The sequence below is a fragment of the Siphateles boraxobius genome, unplaced genomic scaffold (genome assembly GCF_051911475.1).
Source record: "Siphateles boraxobius isolate OS27281-9 unplaced genomic scaffold, OSU_SipBor_1 2, whole genome shotgun sequence".
Lineage (NCBI taxonomy): Eukaryota > Metazoa > Chordata > Actinopteri > Cypriniformes > Leuciscidae > Siphateles > Siphateles boraxobius.
The window spans coordinates 4,150,522-4,176,442 of record NW_027508810.1 but is presented as its reverse complement, the minus strand read 5'-3'; the positions used below and the strand labels follow the sequence as shown (position 1 = coordinate 4,176,442).

The 25,921-nt window shown below is 45.9% G+C and overlaps 1 protein-coding gene across 1 annotated transcript in view; it reads right to left on the bottom strand.

The window, feature by feature from the left end:
• msnb (moesin b) overlaps positions 1-25,921 on the bottom strand; it is a 74,826-nt gene that overhangs the window by 19,587 nt on the left and 29,318 nt on the right. The window contains exon 9 of the mRNA XM_077235701.1: positions 352-482. Coding sequence (XP_077091816.1) covers positions 352-482 — 131 coding nt within the window. The remainder of the gene's footprint in view (positions 1-351; positions 483-25,921) is intronic.

The following is a 25,921-nucleotide window of genomic DNA, read 5'->3' as shown; positions in this document are numbered from 1 at the left end:
CGATAGTAGTGTTTGGACTGCTTTTTATAAAAAATTTGAGGGAAAAAAGAGTTTGGATAAATTTGTGTTCTGCTTCCGTCTTTCATCTGCCTGCTTTCCGATTGGGTATCGGGCAAAAAATCAGCCCAATTATCTTGTAGTGTGTTGGTGGCTTTAATGTGTGGCAGGACTGTGTAACTAATGGATGATGGCACTAATGGCAGACATTTAGAAAACCTATTTAAAAAATGTCATTACTTTTCCAAATCTCTCTGATGACACTAGTGTCGAAGAGATTACAAGCTTCACCTTTAAACACATAAACTAATAATGTGACATTTGTAGTTCTAGGTAGACATTTGTAGTTCCAACCCTCTTGAGCTTTTTTGGTCTGCTCTTCAATTTGTCGAAGTCTTTCCACGAGCTCCATTGTCTCTCTTGCAATCTTCTCAGTTTCTTTCTCTGCATTTTCTCTTCTTTTTTTCTCATTTTCCAGAAGTGCTCTAAAATTAAAATGCATAAAAACATTGTCACATCTAAAAGAATTTTATGTGAATGTGTTATGTGTTAATGTGAAAAAATGGGAATGTGGCATGTTTGTGCAAATGTGAAAGCAACTAGGGTTAGCCAATGACAACATCATTAGTTCAATAAAACAAATGTAAGGGATGACAGTGGTGATGATTTACCTTGGATATGAAGGAGAGTGAACCTTCAGTATATTTGCGCACAGTGAGTGTAATTAGAGCAGCAATTGGCTCGCAATCTGCTGTCTCCTCAAAAGAGTCTGTTTGCAAGCAGCAAAAAGCTGCCTTCATGAGACGCAGATCCAGTAAACCTAAGTGTTGTTTACTCTGCTGCTGCTCATAATAGCACCAAATCAATAAGAATTTACTTATTTATTTACCCACATCCTGTTTTCTATTATATGGTGTGCACGTTTGTGATGACATAAGATGAACGTTAATGCACCAGGGTTCGATAGAATTAAGTTGAGTGTGAAACTAGACCAACGCTGTGAGGAGCAACGGGAACAATCGCACTCAGACTCGGACCCCAGCAAATTAAGACTTTGTGCAGCCTCTAACAGGGCATCCTTTTTTAGGTGTGTCATTCTATAATTTTGGATACATTTTATGTCCATTGATGATAATTATACATTTTTTCTAACAACTTTCTTTGGAAATATCACATTTCATCTATTAAGAGAATATATACTATCACACCCGTCGCTATGGGCGGGCCATAGGGGGCCGGGCCCACCCCCAAAAATGCTTTTGAAAAGGACCTCACAAGTTTAAGTCAGAGTGGAAGGATAGTTTGATGAGGAGGTTTTGCTTGGAGAAACGCTGCCTCCCGCTGTAATGACAGGAGGGACTGGAGAGAGGACAGCACTGCCTCCACTCAAAGTACCGGTAGGTTCAAAGTCTCTGTGCGTGTGTGTGTGTGTGTGTGTGTGTGTGTGTGTGTGTGTGTGTGTGTGTGTGTGTGTGTGTGTGTGTGTGTGTGTGTGTGTGTGTGTCTCATAACAATGCATATCCCTCTGTTGACTGCTTTAAAATGCAATGTTTGAGAGATGCTTCCGGTGTTACATCTAATATGTTGTATAGTCAAGTGTTTTATGGATATTCATAACATTGCTTCTATGTAATGTGGTGTAGGCTATAGGCTACCTGGTCATATTGCTGTTGCTTATGTTTAACGTGATGATTATGTGCTGCGCGAATAGAGTATACGATTATTATAAATATGTACTATAGGCTAATAATAATTGTGCCCTCCTATGCATTTCATATTCCCCCCTTAAGACTGAGGTCTGGTGACGGGTCTGCATGCTATGCAATACATGCTATAATCTGTCACAAATATTTTGTGCACCCTGTTTTTCAGTTAGCTTGAAATTGCCTTCAAATGTCCCTTAAATTACAGTTTTTGCAATGTCTGCTTTTTAAAGTGAGTGGTATATGTTACTAACTGAACACCCACTTGAAAAATGTTTTATCCCAAATCCATTTGCCCAGCATCATGTGATGTCATTTTGTTCTTCGGTGTATATTTTACTACTATACATAAATGTGGAAGGTCAGTTCCCTATCTGTCACTCACTCTATGTTGTGTCGATGTAATGACACTAGGGGTCACACTTGGGAGCCCCAAACAGCTCTGATGCTTCAGAAAAGGCCAATGAGAATTGCAAAGTGGAATTTTCATGCCACTCCTCTGGACATACAGGTATAAAAGGAGATGGCTTGCTCCACTAATTCAGATTTGTTCTTCGGAGCTGAGCAGTCGCATGAGTACTGGCAACTCATTCACCTCAGAAGAGCAAAAGAGCTGTTGGAAATCTGTACAGTGCGTTTCAGCTGTCTCTTTCCAGTAACTCACAGTTAAGTGCAGGGAATTCTCCTGGGCGCTTCGACAGCAAAAAAGAGCTAAATCCTCTAAAAGGGCAGACACCAGCAGACATCGTCTTTCTAAAAATGCTTTTCCACCAGTGTATTTCTGGATGTGGTTGACCCCTTTCCCCCTTGGACGGCCACGATGTGTCTATTATTTGGTCCGTGCTCACGCTGAGACAGCGTTTGTGTATGGCACATGCTCTCACTGCAAGAGTATGGGCATGGGGATGTCGCGGTTGCAACTATAATACTTTTATTAAAGGCAGAGTCTCTCCTTGGTTGCTCCTGTTCCGGTCCTTCTGCAGCTAATGTGCACAAGGCCGAGGCGGAAAGCGCTGAGGGCGATATGAGGATTTCAATGGGTGTTTACACGAGTAAACCCCCTGGGCCTTGCATTCCTCTACATATTTCCTCCCAGTTCAGTTGTCAGATAAGTAAGGAGGTTCACATCAGGGAGAATATTATTTCTCATTAGGGGTTTGCGAAGAGGAGGAATTGTTGATCGCAGCATCGGAGGACTGGCTTATGCCTTCTGAAGTGGATGACTTCCCTAAGTTGGCTACCGTGCTTTCTTAGGCTTCTGTGAATATCCGGCTAGAATGAAATCCTCCACCCTGCTCTGAGCATTTGCAGTTGAATTATTGGTTTCTAAGTTCGGAGAACGACACAGCCACGCTTCACAGGTACCCTCAATAGTGGGGTGGTCAGGGGCTACTCAGAGGTCCCATGAGTTGAGGGTGTGATAGTGGTGCATCTATGCCCGCAAAACGTCACCACCTGGAGGAACTGCCCAAGGCTCCTGTTCATGGTAAGTTCACCTTCGTACCGCATGCCATGGTCATCCTGCAGTTCCATCAGGCCAAGGCACTTAAAGAGCTTTGGTACTTTGGTAATAAAAATTTGGTACCAAAGTCGCTACTTTTGACAACACTACTTTGAAACAGCATTCTTCCATCTTAAAACATATCTAAATTACGACATTATGCTCTCAATGACAAAAGCAGAAAAGTTAATGCGTTCTTGACCTCAATGCTAGATTATTGTAATGCTCTATTGGCTTGTTGCCCAGCATGACTAAACAAACTTCACCTGGTCCAAAACACAGCAGCTACAGTTCTTACTAGAACCAGGAGGTATGACCATATTAGCCTGGTTCTGTCAACACTGCATTGGCTCCCTATTAAACATTGAATACATTTTAAAATCTTGCTAATTACTTAAAAAAAACATAAAATGGTTTAGCTCCCCAGTAGTTGAGCGAGCTCTTAATGCATTTTAGCCATTCAAGTCTATAGTGATATCAAAATTCTGTCCGGTTGATAATACCTATAATATCAAACTCAACTGTGGCCAGTAGATCGTTTTCCTATTTAGCACCTAAACTCTGGAACAGTCTTCCTAGCATTGTTTGGGAAGCAGACACACACAGTTTAAATATAGACTAAAAACACATATCTTTAACCTGTCATACACATAGCACACTATCGATTTCTATTATTCTATTTATTTCTATTAAAATAATATAGAATTCATAGACAATTGGAAAAGTTTTTGGGGCAAACCTGACCTGTTGAAAAGAGATGGTATTCATCCCTCCTGGGATGGTGCTGCTCTTCTCTCTAGTAATTTGGCTCATAGTCTTAGAGACAAAACATGACAATCTGGGGCTCAGGTCAGGAAGCAGACAGACTGGCTCAACCGACCGTCTGTAGCGGCCTCGCGTCACCAAGGTCAGATAAATCCCATCACATAGAGCCTCTTTCACCTAGATATCATCATATAGAGACTGTGTCTGTTCCCCGAATTTGAAAATCCAAAAAACGTCCAAACCAATCTAAGGTTAAAAATGTAATTGATATTCAACAAATAAAAAACAGATATAATACAGATGAGCAAATGATAAAGCTTGGGTTGCTGAATATTCGATCCCTTACTTCAAAAGCGCTCATAGTTAATGATATGATTTCAGATTATAACCTAGATGTGCTGTGTATGACAAAAACCTGGTTAAAACCAGACGATTACATTACTTTAAATGAGTCCACCCCCCCATGATTACTGTTATAAACATGAACCTCGCCTGAAAGGCAAAGGGGGAGGTGTTGCTGTAATTTATAGTAATATTTTCAAAACCACTAAAAAATCTAGTTTTAAATATACTTCTTTTGAAGTGTTGGTGCTTAATGTAAAAATATATAATGTAAACGATAAATCAAGTTTGAGAATTCTGCTGGCAACTGTATACAGGCCACGAGGGCACCATAAAGATTTCATCAAAGAAATTGCTGACTTTCTATCAGAATTAGTATTGACTGCAGATAAAGTCCTAATTGTTGGTGATTTTAATATACATGTAGATAATGGAAAAGATGCAATGGGATTGGCATTTAAAGACATTCTTAACTCTATTGGAGTTAGACAACACGTGTCAGGACCTACTCATTGTCGTAATCATACTCTAGATCTAATATTATCACATGGAATCAATGTTGATGCTGTTGAAATTCTGCAGCAGAGCGACGACACCTCAGATCATTATCTAGTCTCATGTAAATTACATTTAGCCAAGGCTGCAAAGACAACTCCGTGTTACAAGTATGTTAGACCTATCACTTCTGCCACTAAAGATTGCTTTATCAATAATCTTCCTAATCAGTTTCATCTTCTCAGCATCCCAGATAGCTTAGAAGAACTTGATATTGCAACAGAAACTTTTAACTCTCTCCTTTCCAGCACTTTAGACACAGTTGCTCCGTTGCGCTTAAAGAAGATTAAAGAAAATAGTCCAACGCCCTGGTACAACGAGCACACCCGGGCCCTTAAAAGAGCAGCCAGAAAAATGGAGCACAACTGGAAGAAAACAAAACTAGAGGTATTTCGGATTTCATGTAAGGAGAGCTCGATTGCTTACAGAGAGGCTTTAAAAGCTGCTAGATCTGCTTATTTTTCAACCCTATTAAAAGAAAATAAACATAATCCAAGGTATTTATTTGAAAAAGTGGCTACACTAACGAAAAAGAAAGATTCAAGCCCAGAAGTTTCCAAGAAACACAGCAGTTATGACTTTATGAACTTATAAGATTGATAATATTAGGGACAAAATTATAACTATGCAACCGTCTACTACAGCATCGCATCAAGGAGTGCATTATAGTCTCCCTGAGGTAAAATTTGATTCATTTGTTGCCATAGGAGAGGAAGAATTTTGCAAACTCGTTAATTCATCTAAATTGACAACATGTATTTTAGACCCTATACCGACTAAACTACTGAAAGAGATGCTTCCAGAAGTCATAGATCCTCTTCTTAACATCATTAATTCGTCTTTGTCACTAGGATACGTACCAAAAACCTTTAAGCTGGCTATGATTAAACCGCTTGTTAAAAAAACACAACTTGATCCTACAGAATTAGTCAATTACAGGCCGATCTCAAATCTACCTTTTCTGTCAAAGATACTAGAAAAGGCAGTATCCTCACAACCGTGTTCCTTTCATGAAAGAAATGGTATCTGCGAGGATTTCCAGTCAGGATTTAGACCGCACCATAGCACTGAGACAGCTCTCATTAGAGTCACAAACGATTTGCTCTTATCATCCGATCGTGGTTGTATCTCTCTATTAGTGTTACTTGATCTTAGTCCTGCATTTGACACCATTGACCACAACATTCTCTTAAATAGACTAGAAAACTATGTTGGCATTAGTGGAATTGCATTAGCATGGTTTAAATCATATTTATGTGACCGCTATCAGTTTGTAGCAGTAAATGAAGAGATGTCTTATTGATCACAAGTTCAGTATGGCATACCACAAGGCTCAGTACTAGGACCGCTGCTGTTCACTCTGTGCATGCTACCTTTAGGAGATATCATCAGGAAACATGGAATTAGCTTTCACTGTTATGCTGATAATACTCAGCTCTATATTTCTTCCAAACCTAACGAAACTCACCAATTCACAAAATTATCGGAATGCATAGTTCCCTTTCGTTGTCACTCCGAGTTACGTCAGATGACGACGAATGGGGTTTTGCTTAGAAAGCCTATCAACTTCGAGTATTACAAAACGAGCCAATGGCAAGGAAATGCCATGGGTCTGCGGAATTTGCATGGCGTAACTCCGCCCCACCTCGTGGGTATAAAACGAGGAAGCCGGCAGCAAGCAGATATGTTTTCGCTTCGGAGCCAAGTGTATTCTTCTCTCCACAAGCCATCTCTGAATTGTCAGCTTTACAAACGACTACCTCGAGTGTTGGTGTGACGGCGATCTACGGCGAGAGCGTGCTTCCTGCTGATCTGTTGCAGTGGTCTGCCAGTCGGTGCGTTTCTCCCCGGGTGCTTCAACACTTGAGTTTTCTCTCACTAAAAGAGCTTACACGTGGCACGTCTTTTTAAAGATGTCTCGCCCGTGTACTTCTGGTTGCGGCAGATTGGTATCGGACTCTGATGGGCACGAGCGTTGCATAGTATGTTTGGGCATTGATCATGCTAGAGCAGCGCTCGTGGATGACTCATGTTCTCTCTGTGGGAACATGACCATCGCGTCATTACGGTCGAGACTCCGTGAACTCGCAAGAGTGAGAGTCCCCTCATCCACCCCCCGTCCTGCGGCTGGTGGCCAGGGTGACCTGAGGGTTACGGTCTGGAACAAGGCGCCGACTATGTGTCCGCGACCCCAGCCCCCCTCTTCAATGACGGTGCCCGCTAGTGAACTGCTGATTCCCGCGGGTCTACCCTCTGGTGGCCCGCGTACTTCAGTTGGAGCTACAGAGGAAGATGCCATGTCTGTTGCAGCATCACTAGGCGGGTTTGACTCTTCTGGAAGTGAGGGCTCGTCACAGCTGCCACCTTCCGGTGTGCATACGGCTGTGCTCGAGTCTGATCCGGAGATGACGGCCACGCTTTCCCGGGCAGCCGCGAGCATCGGACTTGAGTGGAGGCCTCCACCCTGTCCTGAGCGCTCGCAGCTGGACGATTGGTTTTTGGGTAAGGCCGCCGACCCTCGTCCTCGGCAAACCCCAATACCTTTCTTCCCGGATGTGCATGATGAGATCTCGAAGTCCTGGAAGACCCCCCTGTCTTCACGGGACCGCTCGCTGGTCTCATCCGCCTTTCCTCCCCTCGATGAGGCAGCTGCCCGTGGGTACACTGGGCTTCCCCCGGTTGAACGCTCTGTTGCCATGCAACTATGTCCTCAGAGTGCTTCTTCTCGGGGCGAGCCTAAGCACCCATCCAAAGCCTGTAGATTTTCGTCGACCCTGGTGGCGAAGTCTTACAGAGCGGCGGGACAGGCGGCTGCTTCACTGCATGCTATGGCCACTCTGCAGGTCTACCAGGCCCAGATGCTCAGAGACATGCACGAGGGTAGGACAAACCCAGGGCTCTTTGATGAGCTGCGCGCCGCGACCGACCTTGCTCTCCGGGCGACGAAGGTTACCGCGCGCTCCCTGGGTTTGGTGATGTCCACAGCTGTGGTCCAGGAGCGACATCTGTGGCTGAACCTGGCTGACATGCGGGACGCTGAGCGGACCCGTCTGCTTAACGCCCCCTTGTCCCAGGCCGGCCTCTTCGGCGGTGCAGTTGAAGACTTTGCCCAACAGTTTTCAACTGCCCAGAAACAGACCGAGGCCATCAGACACATTCTGCCCCGCCGGCCCGCTGCTGCCTCCACCTTGCCGGCCGGGCAGACGCCTCGACCTGTTACCCGCCGAGGGCGCCCTCCTGCGGCTCCCGCCCGGACCACGCAGCAGCCTCCACCCAGGGCCGGTCGCGGAGGAAGCCGTAAGAAGGCGCCACAGCCCTCTCCTGCCCCGCCCCCCGCTAAACGCCGGGCCAAGCGGCGCTCCTGAGACGGGCTGCTCAGGGATGATGGTTGTTTCGCAGGAGGTGGTAGCAGGACCACTCCTTCCCCCGGTGGAGGGCCGGGGGAGAATCTTTTGTTCTCCACTCCCCGCTGCTCACCCACGGGTGGGTAGCACCCTAATGTGGTTAAAGTCAGAAACAATCCCCTCTTCCCTGAGCTCACAGAGTTCTCGGGCGACACAGAGCGCCGCCCACAAGCCGTGCTCTCCTCGCCCCCCTCTGTCCCAGAGGCGGTTGACACGGCGTGCCGTCCACGGACCGCTTCGCCCCTGTCCCCCTCTGTCGCCAGACCCCTGGCAGGGCAGGTCCCCGCGGGACGACCAGCCTGGTCCTCCCCTGGCCCCCTCTGCCAGGGCGCGGTTGCTAACTGTGCCCCCTCTCCGGGCCGCTATGCCGTCCACATCTGGGCCAGTTACTCCGCTTCGCTGCCCCTCCGGGGGGACGTCTGTGGCTCGCATGATCCCGTTGGTTCAGTTCCTGGGAGCCTGGCTAGAGCTTCCCCGCCTGTCCCACTGGATCGCGCGTACCGTCAGGCTCGGCTATGCGATTCAGTTCGCACGGTCTCCTCCCCGCTTCAGGGGAGTCCGCTCCACTTTGGTCGGTGGCAATGCCCCTATCATGAGAGCAGAGATTGCCACCCTGCTGGCGAAGGGTGCAATCGAGACTGTCCCTCCAGCCGAGATGAGGTCCGGCTTCTACAGCCCCTACTTCATTGTCCCCAAGAAAACCGGTGGGTTACGGCCAATCCTGGACTTGCGCGTGCTGAACCGCTCCCTTCACAGGATGCCGTTCAAGATGCTCACCGCCAAACGCGTTTTCGATTGCATACGGCCACAGGATTGGTTTGCAGCGATCGACCTGAAGGACGCCTACTTTCATGTCTCCATTCTTCCTCGACACAGACCGTTCCTCCGGTTTGCTTTCGAGGGTCAGGCATACCAGTGCGCGGTTCTCCCTTTCGGGCTAGCCCTGTCTCCTCGCATCTTCACGAAGGTCGTCGAGGCGGCCCTTGTTCCCCTTCGAGAACAAGGGGTTCGCATCCTGAGTTATATCGACGACTGGCTGATCCTAGCTCACTCTCGAGATCAGGTTTGCGAACACAGGGACCTAGTGCTTCGGCACCTAGCCCGTCTGGGCCTTCGGGTCAACTGGGAGAAGAGCAAACTTTGCCCCGTGCAGAGGATCTCTTTTCTCGGTATGGACATCGACTCGGTCGCCATGTCCGCGCAGCTTGGGAGTGAGCGCGCGCAGTCACTGCTGACTTGCCTAAGACAATTCGAGGGCAAGAGTGCGGTTCCACTGAAACTTTTTCAGAGGCTCCTGGGGCATATGGCATCTGCAGCCGCGGTCACGCCGCTCGGATTGCTTCATATGAGACCGCTTCAGCTTTGGCTTCGCGACCGAGTCCCGAGGTGGGCAAAGCAACACGGCACGTTCCAAGTACCAGTTACTCCGACCTGCCGTCAGTTCTTCACCCCGTGGGCGAACCTCGGTTTTCTCAGGGCCGGTGTCCCCCTGGCACGAGCTTCCCGGCATGTTGTTGTCTCAACAGATGCCTCCACCACGGGCTGGGGCGCCATGTGCAATGGACATGCTGCTGCGGGCTCCTGGACAGGACCCCAGCGGCTGTGCCATGTCAATTGCCTCGAGTTGTTGGCAGTACGCCTTGCCCTGCACCGCTTCCGGGCGTTGCTCAGGGGTCAACACGTACTAGTCCGTTCAGACAATACCGCCACTGTAGCGTACATCAACCATCAAGGTGGTCTACGCTCCCGCCGTATGTCACAACTCGCTCGCCACCTCCTATGGAGTCAGAAGCATCTGAGGTCGCTTGAAGCCGACGAGCTCTCACGGCTTCAGCCCCTCCCTGGAGAATGGCGACTCCATCCCCAGTCGGTTCAGCTGATTTGGGACCAGTTCGGGGACGCGCAGATAGATCTGTTTGCCTCTCACGACTCGACCCATTGCGCCCAGTTCTATTCCCTGACCGAGGGCACGCTCGGCACGGATGCTCTGGCGCACAGCTGGCCGCAGGGCCGCAAGTATGCGTTTCCCCCAGTGAGCCTTCTTGCGCACACTTTGCGCAAGGTCAGGGAGGACGAGGAGCAGGTGATTCTGGTTGCCCCTTACTGGCCCAACCGGACCTGGTTCCCCGAACTAGTACTCCTCGCGACAGCACCTCCCTGGCCGATCCCTCTGAGGAAGAACCTTCTTTCTCAGGGACGGGGCACCCTATGGCACCCTCGTCCCGATCTTTGGAACCTCCACGTGTGGCTCCTGGATGGGACGAGGCAGGTTTGAGTACCCTACCACCAGCGGTGGTGGCTACCATCACTTCCGCTAGAGCGTCGTCCACGAGACACGTCTATGCGTTGAAGTGGAACCTCTTCGTCAACTGGTGCTCTTCTCACCGAGAAGACCCCGGAGATGCTCGATCAGTGTTGTGCTTTCCTTCCTTCAACAGGGGCTGGAGCGAAGGCTGTCTCCCTCCACCCTGAAGGTCTATGTTGCCGCCATTGCCGCACATCATGACCTCATCGAAGGTAAGTCAGTGGGGAAGCACGACCTGGTCATCAGGTTCCTGAGAGGAGCGAGGAGACTAAATCCTCCTCGTCCTCCTCTCGTTCCCTCTTGGGACCTCTCAGTGGTTCTAACTGCCCTGAAGAGTGCTCCCTTTGAGCCCCTGCAATCAGTCGAGCTTAAGTTCCTGTCTATGAAGACGGCGCTCCTGGTTGCACTGGCCTCCATCAAGAGGGTTGGGGACCTGCACGCATTCTCCGTTGATGAAGCGTGCCTGGAATTTGGGCCGGCTTCCTCTCACGTGATCCTGAGACCCCGGCCTGGATACGTGCCCAAGGTTCCTACCACTCCCTTTCGGGACCAGGTGGTGAACCTGCAAGCGCTGCCCTCGGAGGAGGCAGACCCAGCCTTGGCACTGCTCTGTCCAGTACGCGCTCTCCGCGCCTATGTAGACAGAACGCAGTGTTTCAGGACCTCAGACCAGCTCTTTGTCTGTTATGGTGGGAAGCTGAAGGGAAAGGCTCTCTCCAAGCAAAGGTTGTCTCACTGGATGGTGGACACCATTGCTTTGGCTTACCAGCAGCAAGGTCGACCGTGCCCCCTTGGTGTGACTGCCCACTCCACCCGCAGTGTGGCGTCCTCTTGGGCTCTAGCGCATGGCGCCTCGCTAACAGACATCTGCAGAGCTGCAGGCTGGGCGACACCTAACACATGTGCCTGTGTCCTCTCGTGTACTCGCTTCAACCAGCTAGTACCGGACCCGCTCAGGTGTCTTCGCTTGCTCGCCATTCCACTCCACGGACTGGAGACGTGCGATATTTTCCTCAGGTGAGCTTCTCCGAAAGCCCTGAGCTCCTCCAGCACTCCTGACGTCGGCGCCAGTGTCTATTGTCTGCGCGTCGGCTAGGTGCCTCCCATGTGCATGGTCCCTCCTCTGAGCGACCCCCACATGTGTATTTCCACTGTAAGCCTCTCTGAGCGTGTGTCTTTCCCTTGGCAAGCCACCTTGCCACCCCTGGGGTTGAAATATTCCACCTGCGGCTGGACACCCCAGTGTTTTCCATATGCTTCCTTCGGGTCATATGTGTATTCTCTAAGTCCCCCCCCTCCGGGCTGGAATTAATTGCATACTTCCCCTAAGCTTGGGATATGCTTCCCAGTGTACCTTGGTATTCCTGTGATATATGAAGTCCTTTGTCCAGGCTGACAGGGATCTCGATTTACGCAGGGCACTGGAAGACAGCTGAGAAGGTGGCGTGATTAGACTGGTAACCCCATTCGTCGTCATCCGACGTAACTCGGAGTGAAAACGAAAGGGAACGTCTACGGTTACGTATGTAACCCTCGTTTCCTGAGTAGGGAACGGAGACGTTACGTCTGCCTGCCACTTTCCGCTGTACCGCGGGGATCGCCTGAGCTCAGTCTTGGCTCCTCAGCGAAGAAACATATCTGCTTGCTGCCGGCTTCCTCCTTTTATACCCACGAGGTGGGGCGGAGTTACGCCATGCAAATTCCGCAGACCCATGGCATTTCCTTGCCATTGGCTCGTTTTGTAATACTCGAAGTTGATAGGCTTTCTAAGCGAAACCCCATTCGTCGTCATCCGACGTAACGTCTCCGTTCCCTACTCAGGGAACGAGGGTTACATACGTAACCGTAGACGTTTTCTGGATGACTAGTAATTTACTAGTACTAAATTCTGAAAAAACAGAGATTCTAATTATTGGACAAAAAACTTCCACACGTAATACCCTAGAATACCGTCTAACACTTGATGGCTGCTCTGTTAAGTCTTCGACACCAATCTTTCATTTGAAAGTCACGTGTCTAGTGTCTGTAAAACCGCATTTTTTCCATCTTAAAAATATATATAAATTACGTCATATGCTCTCATTGACAAATGCGGAACAACTAGTTCATGCGTTCATGACATCAAGGCTAGATTATTGTAATGCTCTACTGGGTGGTTGCCCTGCACGCTTAATAAACAAACTACAGCTAGTTCAAAACGCTGCCGCTAGAGTTCTTACCAGAACCAGGAAGTATGACCATATTAGCCCGGTTCTGTCAACACTGCATTGGCTCCCTATTAAACATTGTATAAATTTTAAAATATTGCTGATTACTTACAAAGCACTAAAAGGTTTAGCTCCCCAGTACTTGAGCGAGCTCTTTATGCATTATAGTCCTTCACGTCTATTGCGATCTCAAAATTCCGGCCAGCTGATAATACCTAGAATATCTAAATCTACTGCTGGCGGTAGATCCTTTTCCTATTTAGCACCAAAACTTTGGAACAATCTTCCTAACATTGTCAGGGAAGCAGACACAGTCTGTCAGTTCAAAGCTAGACTGAAAACACATCTCTTTGACCTAGCATTCACATAACACTCTATAGACTTCTATAATTAGGCTGCTTAGATAAGGTCAGCCAGAACTGGGAACACTTCCCTTAAATCCTGATGTACTCGTTACATCATAAGAAGAATGGCATCTATGCTAATTTTAGTGTCTTTGTTTATCCCAAGGTTTTCCCGCAGCCTGCCGGATCTAGGCCGTTTCCAGATCTGACGAAGGACTTTTCCCTGGACCTGATGACAATGCAGTGCTGAAGTGCCAACTAGCCTCTCCCTATGGAGGATCCCTATACAACTCTACAGATAAAGCGTTGTGGAATTTTTCGGTTCGCGTATGAATCAAAGTGATAAGATAAAATAAAATTCTGCATCAAAATGTATAGACAAGACAAGTAGTTTGTTTAGGCATGGTTTGTAAGGAATTATAAACCTGTGTACATATATTCAAACGCACATGACTGTGGAATCAATTCTTAATGCGCATGTGAACGCCATCAGTGTCCATCACAGGTTCACGTTTAAAGTCTGTATAGAGAGAACGGTGTCGTCTTAGCGGCCCCTAATTTAATAACAAATGATCATTTAGACGGAACTGAATCAATCAAAACTAACTTTAGCTGGAAAAAACATTTTTCAAGAACCACTATAAAACCAAACCAATCTCTGTTACCTTAAATTATATGTTTATCTCTGTAAAGCTGCTTTGAAACAATCTACATTGTTAAAAGCGCTATATAAATGAGGATGACTCGACTTGACTATTCAAATCATGTAAAATGATTATTAGGCTGCATAAATTAGATCAGCCGGAACTGGGAACACTTCCCATAACACCTGATGTACTTCATAAGAAGAATGGCATCTATGCTACTATTAGTCTCTCTCTCTATCCCGAGGTGTACAGTAGTCAGCTAGATCCAGGCCGTATCCAGATCAGATGAAGGACCTGTGTCAAGACACGACCAATACACAGCCCTGAAGTGTCAGCAGAGACTGTGTCAACTAGACTATACCCTGCGAAGGGGACACGGCAAAAGTTGTTTGTTGCTTTCAAAACAAATGTTTTTCCTCTGTACAGATGAAAATCTTATTGTGGCGAGCAGGACGAGGCCGAGGGACGTGAGAGAACGGTGGCGTGAGTGATAATGAACCCTTTCTCGGATCTGTCCGAGCATGCTCCTCATGCTTCCGTCTCCATTTCCCTCGCCTCGTCGGTCCATACGAGGAATAGTATGGAGGGGGAGGAATAGAGAAAAGGGGAGGAATAGAGACAAGGGGGGCGCCAGGGGGAGGAAGAGACAAGTCTCGTGGGTACCCCCCGGCCTGCGAGGGGCGATGGGGGTATGTGGTGAGCAGTACAAGGCCGAGGGCTTGAGAGAACGGCGTGAGGCTGGTGGCGTGAGTGATAATAAACGTCACCTGTGAGACGCACCAGTCTCGCATCTCTCACGGAGGAGTGGAAGCATAAAAAGAGGAGCGACAATGCTGAAGATCGAGAGAGGAACAGGCCTGAGTTTATGTTGTTTTTTGTTTCTCTTTGTTTGGCCAGCAGTCGTCCATGAGGGGCAGCTGGCTTATACATTTGTTTTTGTTTTATTTTATTATTAAATGGTTAAATGTTTGGCCGGGTCCCGCCTCCTTCTTCCCTGAATCTTAAACATTGCTACAGTTATCAAAATGATTCCCATTCAAACAGATCCGAGGAAATGACTAGAAGCTATGTGTTATGCATGTTGGACAGGTGATTGGCAGTGTCACTTTGTAAAGAAGGACTACGCACCCATGCACATTCAAACGCGCATGGCTATAGACTCAACATGTAATGCGCATGTGCATGTCATCGCTGTTTTAGCAGATTCACGTTTTTCAAGTTTGAATGGGAGTAACGGTTTATAACGTATCGCTTCTAAAAGGTATCGCTTTCACAACTAGTCTTCAAGAACTTGCACTTCGAAACCTACTTAAGGGTTTGTGTTCTTGGACTACTAGGGTGCCGTTTTTGTGTAGATGAGCGGCCAGAACACATTGAAGGTTTTATGTTTTCAGTTGAAAACTGTTTCGTGTGAGCGAAATAAGAAACTTAGCGAACTAAGGGAAATTAATCTATTAAAAATTGCTCTAGTTAGACAATGACTTTCTTTTAGAGTTGCTGTACACCCAAAACTCTTTTGGCGGCATCTTTGTTGCATTATTTTCCTATTATCACTGTAAAGCTGCTTTGAAACAATCTGTATTGTAAAAAAAGTGCTATATAAATTAAGGTGACTTGACTCCCAAGTATTCATCTTGCTAATGTCCGACTCCTTACTAACAAAACAGATGAACTACTTCTCCTAATCAACAAGGAATTTCCAAACTCTGCTGCATTTTGCTTCACTGAAACCTGGCTGAGTGAAGCCATTTCTGGACAACACGCTACATCTGCCGGGCTTCCAGCTGTTCCAACCGGATCGCATCGCATTGCATGACTCGTTTTAACGGGGAAAACGAGAGGTGGTGGATTGTGTTTCTACATTAATGAAAGTTGATGTTCAGATGTAAAAATGCTGAAAAATATATGCTGTCCTAATTTAGAGGTGCTCTTCATGAACTGTAAACCCTTCTACTCACAATAGGATTTTTCCTCTTTCATTCTTGTGAAAGTGTACATCTATCCTGCACTGCAACAGCTGAATGAACAAATAACTAAAAAGGAGCAAAGGTACCCAGACTCACTTTTGATGGAAGATATGGAGTTTTCTTTTCGTTTTGATTTCAGTTTAGAGGTAATACCAGATGCTGAAGACGTGATGGCTTTTTCATGGTCAGAAAAAGAGTGCTGGTACCGGGAGTGCTATGATCACACATCGCATGGCCAATCTGTCGCCACCGCAGTACACATCGCGTGGCCAATCTGTCGCCGCACCTTCAATCCTTGGACAGACCTTACATTTCTATATGCAGGGGTTCCCTTAGAACAAGTGTCAAGGTGTGTTGTTGTCACAACTAATGCTTTCAAAAGAGGCTGAAGCGCTGTATGTAACAGGCACACAGTCTCAGGACCCCAGACAGGGACTCGACTGGATTTGCACATCAACTGCCTCAAGTTGCTGGCTGTGTTGCTGGCCGTTGCTCAGCTGTTTATCCAGGGTTTATCTACGGCTGTTTATACTTACATGTGTTAGTCCAGACAGACAACATAGCGATGGTGGCATGCAAAAATTGCCAGGGCGGCATCCGCTCACATCACATATCAAAACTCACCTCCCATCCCAAAAAAGTCACTGCATGCCACTCACATTCTGAGAGACTTCAAACGTGCAGCATACATGCTTTTGTGAAAGTTGGTGCTCAATGGAGTGTGGAGACTCCATCCCCAGGTGGTCCAGCTGGTTTGGAGTTTATCAGCAAAGCACAGGTAGATCTGTTTTTTCCCAGTAGTCCTCCCACTGCACTCTTTGATAATCCCTTTCTGAAGATCCGCTCTGAACAGATGCACTGGCACACAGCTGGCCCCAGGGTCTGGGCAAGTATGCATTCCCCCCTGACCACACAGACACTGGCCCACCCAGACATGGTTCTCTGAGATCATGCTTTTCGTGACGGCCCAAATTCCTGGCGAAATCCTCTGAGGAAGGACCTTCTTTCTCAGACACAGGACACAATTTGGCACATGTGCCCAGACCCCTGGGACCTCCATGTCTGGCTCCAGGATGGGATGCAGAAGACCAGAGTGGACTACCACCAGCGGTGATAGACACTATCACTCAAGCCAGAGACCCTTCCACAAGGCAGCTGTATGCTTTGAAGTGGTGTCTTCTTGCTAGTTGGCGTTCTTCCCTCTCTTTGAAGATAGCCCTCCTGACCACACTCACTTCTATAAAGAGGGGATGGGGACTTGCAAGACCAAGGCAAGGCTATGTGCCCAATTTTCCCACTAACCCTTTCAGGGATCAGGTGGTGAACTTGCAAGTGCTCCCTCATATTGAGGCAGATCCAGCCTTATCCCTACTGTGTCCAGTACATGCCCTGTGGATCTATTTGGACCGCACAGAGAACTTTAGATGCTCTGAGCAGCTCTATGTCTGTTTCTGGGGACAGCAGAAGGGGGAGGCCGTCTCCAAAAAGAGGATCGCCCACTGGATTATGGAAGCCAGTTATTTGGCATACTGAGCCCAGGGCATGCCTTGCCCCCTGGGAGTGCGAGCACATTCCCCAAGGTGTGTGACATCCTCCTGGGCACTGGTGAATGGTCCCTCCCTGACAGGCATCTTTTGAACAGATGGCTAGGCTATAGCTAATACTTTAACGAGATACTATCATCTCTGAGTAGAGCTGATTTCATCCCGAGTGCTATTGAGTACGAACAGGTAATTTTTAGGTAGCGACTTGTGTATTGCCAGCAATTAGCGTATTTCTCCTTTGTTCATGTGAGTTCCCCGTCTCCGGCGAACCCTGGATGCCCTCCTGTTCTCCAGCACTCATCAGTAGCCGAATTCATAGAGGAGTTTTCCTACCAGGCCCATTACTGGTCCCCAGACGGTGACAGTAGCAATAGGACCACAGGTATCTCCCGATCTCCTGGATCTTTCGTTAAGTCTGGCCGTTGGTTTGGGGATGATAACCGTATAATAGGCTAACGGAGATACCCAGCAGCTGGAAGGAGGAGCGCCAAACTCAGGATATGAACTGGGGACCACAGTTGAAAACTATTTCCTCAGGCAGTCCGAAATGATGAACGTGGTGGAATAGGGATTCTGCTTTCTCAAGTGCAGTAGGTAGGCCTCTTAGTGATATTAACCCTCTGGGGTCGAGAAACGCGCCGACGAGTTTTGCTCGATTTTTTTCACATAGCAGGAACATAGACTTAAAGTACTCTGTCATTTTTGGTCATTCAGACTTAAGAAATATAAAAAAATAAACTGTTGAATGTCTATTTTTTATGTGTCCACTTACAATCGAAATAAAACATTGTACTTTTGTAAAATAAAGAAAATAAACAGGGTATGCTTTCTGTCTCTCCATCTCCGTTAACCTTTTTTCTGGAGCACGTCTCTATAAACTTATACAAAACTCAGCGAATACTATTCACCCAAGCATGAGCAATATATCTTTATAATCATTTAAGTTTGTACTTTTAAAATATCTAATTCAAAACTAAAATAAATATTCTCTGTTTATGTAATCTATAAAAAAACAGAGAGGTGTCAGCCGATCTCATTATCGTTCTCTCAGCTCATTATTCTGCTAATGTGACATGCCCACGGAGAGCGCGCGGTATTCAAAGCGCGGTATTCAAACGCAAATGATCTAAGGCAAGCCATTCAAACATGCCAACGCCCACCAGCTGGTTTATAAAACACGTCATGTTTAATAAAATCTTGTACTTTACCTCATCTTGCTACCTGTGAGGTATAATACTATCTAATAACCCTGGAAAATGTACCAGAAGTGCTGGTAGTTTCATTTCGAGGAGCAACGGATCCAGCTGATGTAGTAAGTCATTTCTTCTTAAGTGCTTTGTTCTAATCGCGATATTGAATAGTGTCTGTACACCGCAAAAAAACTGTTTAAATATAAATTGTGTGTCTGTGTGTAGGCTAAATGATGAATGAAGAGCACAGACGCATGCGCGTTGTTTACTACAGTTATACAGTGCGTGTCTTTGCCATTCATTCACTCTCGCACCTACATTAGTAAACGTTATTTTTACATGAACACATCCAAACTATATTGCTATAGCCTACTAAGATGAGTAAAAATAGACTGACATATGTTGAAATAAAATGTCTGTTGAAATAAAATGACTAAATATGAATGTTTAGACAAGATTTTGTGATTAGTTTTGGATAGATTATAAAGTTTTGACTGTAAAAAAAGACTACTGTCACATTAAATAGTTAAGCATTTGTTCACCAATTTCTGGTCGTATGTTAAATATACTATAGTATGATGTTTTGTCAAAAATAAAGTAGGTATATTGAATTATCAACTAAGATGTTATTATAGTGTTTGTTCCAATATTCAAACTAATGAATCCTTACCTTTTTTAATACATATGATAAAATGTATACTTTTTACAAAGAAAGAATACACTTGAAATATTGTTAAAATTGTAATTGTTGTTGTAATTGTAACCTATTTGTAATTGGTTACAATTTCTAATTGTAAAATATGTATATATATAGATCATTTCTTTTGTCCTTGCATTCTTTGGGACCCTGTGACACCTGTGTGAAAGGCTAATTAATATGCAGCTCATTATGTATGTGGCACATTATCCGGCCTTTGTCTTCTCAGGTGTGAACACCCTTCCACGCATATTGCCTTTCCAAACAAAAGGTGTCTTATAAAATTGAAATTAATGTATTGTTTTGTGTAAATTATTAGGCAGGATGATTTTCAGATCATTTTGAAGCAAAAACTCTAGGCAACAACGCCCATTAGTCAAAAGTCTTGTGGACACATATTTAGTATGTGTTTTGTGGCCTTATTTCAGACACTTTAAGTTTTAGTTTTTTCAATAACCATACATAAACAATATTCTCTCAAAAATGCAAACATGTACATACATTTTGGTCACATATTATGGTAGCCCTGTTTGTGCTAAATAGAGTGTAATTACATCTTTGCTATTAATATGTTTATAAGCAACTGAAAAAAGCACAACTGTCAGGGCATGTCAAAAAATCTCAAGGACCCCAAAAACACCTTGGACCCCAGAGGGTTAACTTGCAGGTTTTTGGTTATCAATCTACCATTACTAGAATGCATGTGTTGAAATCTGAGAGTGGAAGGGCGGTGAAAAAGTCTATTCCGATGTGAGACCATGGTCGATTAGGAATGGGCAAGGGAATCAGTTTGCCTTCTGGCAGATGATGGGGAGTCTTGGAGATGGCGCAGACTGAACAGACTATAACGTATCGGGAGACCTCCTGGGTCATGCTAGGCCACCATTACTTATTACGGAGGATCTAGAGGGTTTGTTGGCTGCCTGGGTGTCCAGAGCCAGAATATGAATGAACTGAGTCCAAGAGGGACAGACATAGGGCTGATAGTACGTAGGTTCGTCCCTCTGGACCTCCCAGCAGAGCTTTTTCAGACCGTGAGGCTTCGGTAATATGGTCGTCTAATGACCATTGGATGGGACTTACGATGATGGCTGGAGGGAGTATTGGCTCAGATGGAGAGAGGTCCTGCTCTGGATGAGACATGCGTTAAAGAGCATCAGCCTTCAGGTTCTTACCTCCTGGTCGATATGTGACAATGATATGTATACCTTCTTCTGGTCCATTTTCACGCCACGTTTGTTGATGACATACCCCATAAAATGGATGGTGTTGCGGTGGAAGTCACACTTGTTGTCAGAAAAAGATGTTCTCTCAGCTTCTGGAGTACCTGCTTGACATGAAGGCAATGTTTGACTTGGTTCCAGGAGTAAATGAGGATGTCGTCGATGTAGATGATGACAAAGCGTTGGAGGAACTCCCGGAACACCTGATTCATGAACGCTTGAAATATCGAGGGGGAGTTGGACAGCCCGTACGGCTTTACAAGATAATCGTAGTGGCCCACATGTGTTATGAAGGCGATTTACCACTCATTACCCTCACCTATTCGAATGAGGTTATAAGAGCTCCGCAGGTCCAGCTTGGTGATAATGTGAGCTCCCCGCAACTGCTCCAAGTTGGCTGGGACCAGAGGAAGTGGATACCGGAATTTGATGGTCTGAGGGTTCAGGGAACGATAATCAATGCACGGCCTCTTGCCTCCATACTTTTTGCTCAAGAAGAAGAAGCTTGAATCGGCAGGGGATGTCGATATTCTGATGGATTTCTGCCTCAGTGGCTCCTCGGTATATTCCTCCATGGCCTTCTGCTCTGGGATGGACAATGGTTATACTCTTCCCTTGGGTATTGTGGTCCCAAGCAGAAGGTCAATAGCGCTGTAAAGGCAGGGGTTAGGGTTAGGTTTTAGTCTCTGTAAGTCCACCAAAGAGTATTCAAGCACCATATTTGGAGAATTGTCCACACCGGGATCGAAAAACAGACCCCACTTTGAAGAACAGATAGTAGAACTCCAGCACACCAGTGTGCAAATGATATAACACCACATTTCAATCTGGGTTCACTCCTCCACATTCAAGTTCACCCAACGAGTCTCAATAGATCCATGCATTCAGATCCTCCGACTCATTCAACCAAGCGATGAAAGAATACCCAACAATAATCAGGTGAGATCTCCTCGATCAAAGGGCAAAAAATATCCTCAAAATAGGCTAAATTTTAAAAGCAAGCGGCAGCGGCAGCCAAACACGCCAACGTTTGCTCTGACCGGCAGGAACCGGATGCGGTAGGTGTAGGTGTACCATGAAGACGAAGGTGAAGTGATGGGTGACTGCTTAAATACTGATAGTGGCACAGGTGTGTTGAGTTAGAATTTTGGTGATGATAAGCGAGTGGGTGGAGCTGAGAGGTCTGGTGTTGTCGATGCTGCTGACTCTGTGACAGCAAGAACATGTCAATTTATTCTTCTAATCTTAATTTTAACCTAACAGTCTACTAACACTCTGAGAGTTAGTTGACATCACTCAGCAATAGTTAGTTGACAAACTCAGCAAGAGAAGAAATGTCCCTTTTTCTGGATACTGTATTTGTAAAATCCAAATAAGCTTTACAGATCATTATTGTTTTAAACAATGTTTTTCGTGGTTGTTCAATAAACTATAAACAGTATTTGTACATAGTGTAAAAAACTTAAGAGCATACTTAAGAACAACTTTGATGCACCTCTGCTTATATCTGGTAAAAAAAAAAATGTGTCAGAGTGTGCCATCATTCTACCACACCACATCGGGTTTGTCAGCCACACAGACTGTGGTTTGGTTTTGCTTTGGTTTTAAATACTGATGTCAAAAAATTAATTAAAGAAAATCTATTATCTCTGAATCGTTCATCAATGTGTCACAGTCACCACCCTATGAACATCGTCACTGTCATCGTCTCTATCACTATCATCATCACTGTGATGTGTTAGTCTGCGTCTGCACTACAGTTCCCAGCATCCTCCTTGGCCCACACCTGCACCTCCTTCACCATTACCCGCACCTGCCAGCTATTATCATCACTCACCGTCTTCAACTGTTGTCTTCATTGTTCACCTTTGAACTTAGTTCCTTTCTGTTCAGTCAGTCTCTGTCCATTCTACTTAGTCAGTTATAGTAAGTGTGTGTGTTCATCCTGCCTGTCTGTACCCGTTGGAATATATTTATAGTAAAAGTTTGTATTTGGAGCTTTTGCCTCTTCGTCTTCTTCTGCCTGCACCACACTGTGACAGAAGAATGGACCCAACCAAATGGATGAACGGGCAATGTTCATCTTCGTGGGTCAGGAGAGCCACAACCTTTTAGAGTTTTCGAGGGAGTTCTTCCGGCTTCCCATCACCAGCTCCCTCGATAACAACACGCTGAGAACCCTGTTCCATCTCGGGGCTACTTTCCATCACCCTATTAACCTCCCAGACACCAGAAAGGCTGAATTGGAGGGAAGCCTTGATTCGGTGTCTGGAGTGTTGGGTCCTGGTCTGGAACCAAACCCATCCCATAGTCTCGTCCCACCGAGACCGCCCGTCCAGAGTCTCGTCCCGCCGAGACTGCCCTTCCTGAGTCTTGTCCCACCGAGACCGCCCGTCCAGAGTCTGGTCCTGCCGAACCTGAGTTCCTTTACGCCATGCCTGACCAGCCTGATCTTCGCGTCATGCCTGACCAGACTGATCTTCACGTCACGCCTCATGTCTTTGTCCCAAGCCCAGAGTCTCGTCCCACCGAGACAGCCCGTCCAGTGTCTCATCCTGCTGAGACCAACCGTCCTTAATCTTGTGCCGCCGAGATCTCCCCTCATGAATCCTCTGTTCCTGTTCTCGTCCAAGGTCCGGAGGAAATTCATTTAATAGACTTTGACACAAAGCCTGAGATTCTTCACTTCATGTCTGCCAAGCCTGAGTGGCTTTACGTCATGTCTATGGAGCCTGAGATTCTTCACGTAAATCCTACCAAGTCTGAGCTTCGTTATGTCAGTCCTGCTGAGCCTGAGATTCTTCACTCCAGTCCTGCCGATCCTGACCTTCTTCACGTCGGTCCTGCCGAGCCTGCAGTTCACGTCAGTCCTGCCGAGCCTGAACTTTATGTCAGTCCTGCCAAGCCTGCACTTCATGTCATGCTCGCCGAGCAAGAGACTGTTCACGTCATGCCCGCCAAGCCAGAGACTGTTCCCCCCTGGTCAGCCAAGATGGCCGCCTCGCCACCTGAACCCTCACAGCCTGTCCATGAGCTTGTGCCCATAGCTCCGCCCAAGAAAATTGGGGGGGCTGGGTGGGAGCTATACGTTCTCTGCCAGAGTGGCCAGACCATCTCCGCCATGGACGCCCGAAGGGAGATCTCCGCCATGGACACCCGAAGGGAGGTCTCCGCCATGGACACCCGAAGGGAGGTCTCCACCATTGCCGCCCGAAGGGTCGTCTCCACCATTGCCGCCCGAAGGGTCGTCTCCACCATTGCCGCCCGAAGGGTCGTCTCAACCATGGCTGTCCGAAGGTCCATCTCCGTTCTGGCCATCAACGCAACCTGCTCAGTCCTGGTCATCAGCACTACCTGCTTCGTCCTGGTCTCCCGAACTGCCGGTACCATCCTGGAGTCATCAGTCCTTGGTGACCCTCCGGGGGTGGACTCCGGGACTTAACCTCTTTGCTGTTCAGACTGTTTAAGCCACATGAACTGCAAGTCTCAAACCTGTGATACTGCTTGCATATTTATTAAGCCACTATAGCTGGCTTCGAGAAAGGTTCAATAATTTGGAATGATGAGGTTGAGTAAATAACAGTTTTTTGTTAGCTTGTTTTTGTAGTGCAGTAATATAATCACCATTTCTCTAAACATCTATTAATTTGGTTAAATTCTGGGACTGTCTTTCTGCAAAGAATATTTTCAATGATGAAACTTTTCCAAAACTAGGTATTCCTGATGTTACTGACTATGGAACAGCCTTCACATTAAGGGCATGTCTACGATCACTTAAAAAGCTACAGCACTGTAGTAAAGTGTATATAAAAAGTCTACACACCCCTGTTTAAACTCCTGATTTCTTGTGATGTAAAAAATAAAACAAAGATAAATTATACCAGGACTTTTGCAATCTATGCAATACCACTCAAAACCACTGTTAAATATAGGTAAATGGTAATAATAAAAAAGTAATACGTGTGCATACCCTTTTATATTTGATTATGTACTCTAACTGTGCTCATAATCACCTAATTATCAACCTCATGTAAAATACAAATACTACAAACCTTTCTTGACCGGAAGTGACTCTGATCAACTCCAAATAAATCTCAGCTGTTCTTGCATGATTTTCTGACATCTTCTTGGTTGTTACTACTACATTTATTAATTTAGCTGACACTTTTATCCAAAGCGACTTACAATTGCTATATATGTCAGACGTCGCACGCCTCTGGAGCAACTAGGGGTTAAGTGTCTTGCTCAGGGACACATTGGTGTCTCACAGTGGATTCGAACCCGGGTCTGTCACACCAAAGGCATGTGTCTACTACAAGAGCCACGGGTCATAAAGAAATGAAGCATCAACACAGTGAAGATAGTCATAATCATGAGGATGAAGTATGGCACAACAGTGACATGATCAAGAACAGAGTGTCCCAAAATTTACAAGAAGACAAAGAGAAAACTGGTCATGGAGGATGTCATTAGGCCTAAAGCAGCATTAAAAGAGTTGCCCACTACATGTGACAACTATCTCCTGTATTTCTGGGCTAGAAGACTCAAGCCATTTCTGACGGAAACACACCCAAACCTGGCTAAACTTGACAACTGGTTTCCCAAACCATGTGAAAAATGTGTTATGATATGAAGAGTCCAAGATTGAACTCTGGCCAAAATTGTAAAAGGTATATTTGCCACAAAAACAACACAGCACATCCGCAAAAGAAAACCATACTTATGCTAAAGCATGATGGTGGCAGCATCACATTTTGGGGCTGCTTTTCTTTAGCTCGTGCTAAGGCTTTAGTGAAGATGTGGGGAATCATGAATAGCTCCAAGTACTAGTCGTTTTTAGCACAGAACCTTCTGGTGTCTGCTAGAGCTAAAAATTAAGAGAACTTTCACCTTTCATCATGATCCTAAACACACACCTAAAATGAATTCAAAAATCAAAGAATGGCTTCAGCAAAGAAAGATTAATGTTTTGGAATGGCTCAATGCTGTATAACATCTGTGTGGTGACCTGAAGAGGGCCATGCACAGGAGATGCCCATCAAATTGAACAGATCTGGAATATTTTTTTGCAAAGACGAATGGGAAAATATTCCAAAGTCAAAATGTACCAAGCTGATAGACTACTATCCAAACAGAGTATTGTAATAAAAAAAGCATCCACATGTTTGCAGTTGGTTATTCCGAGTTTTTTTTTTTCTAAATGAAATATGTGATTTAGATTTTCAGTGGAATTACATGGGTTGTGATTTTTATGTTAAACATGCAGAACTTGTGATATTATGTATTGTCTTGTTTAAAACAAACTAAACAAGATATTATTTATCTTTGTTTCACTTGTTTTAAATGACAAAAACAGCGTTAACTGGGGTAAGTAGACTTTGTATATCAGCTGTAGCTAGGCAGCTCACTAGGTTTTGGAACAGAGCTCCTCTGATATTGATCTACTTTCATAAAAAATACACAATTAGTACATTTGCATGAAAGACAGTAGCTCTTTTCAGCACTAGATAGTGACTGCGCATTTGGTATC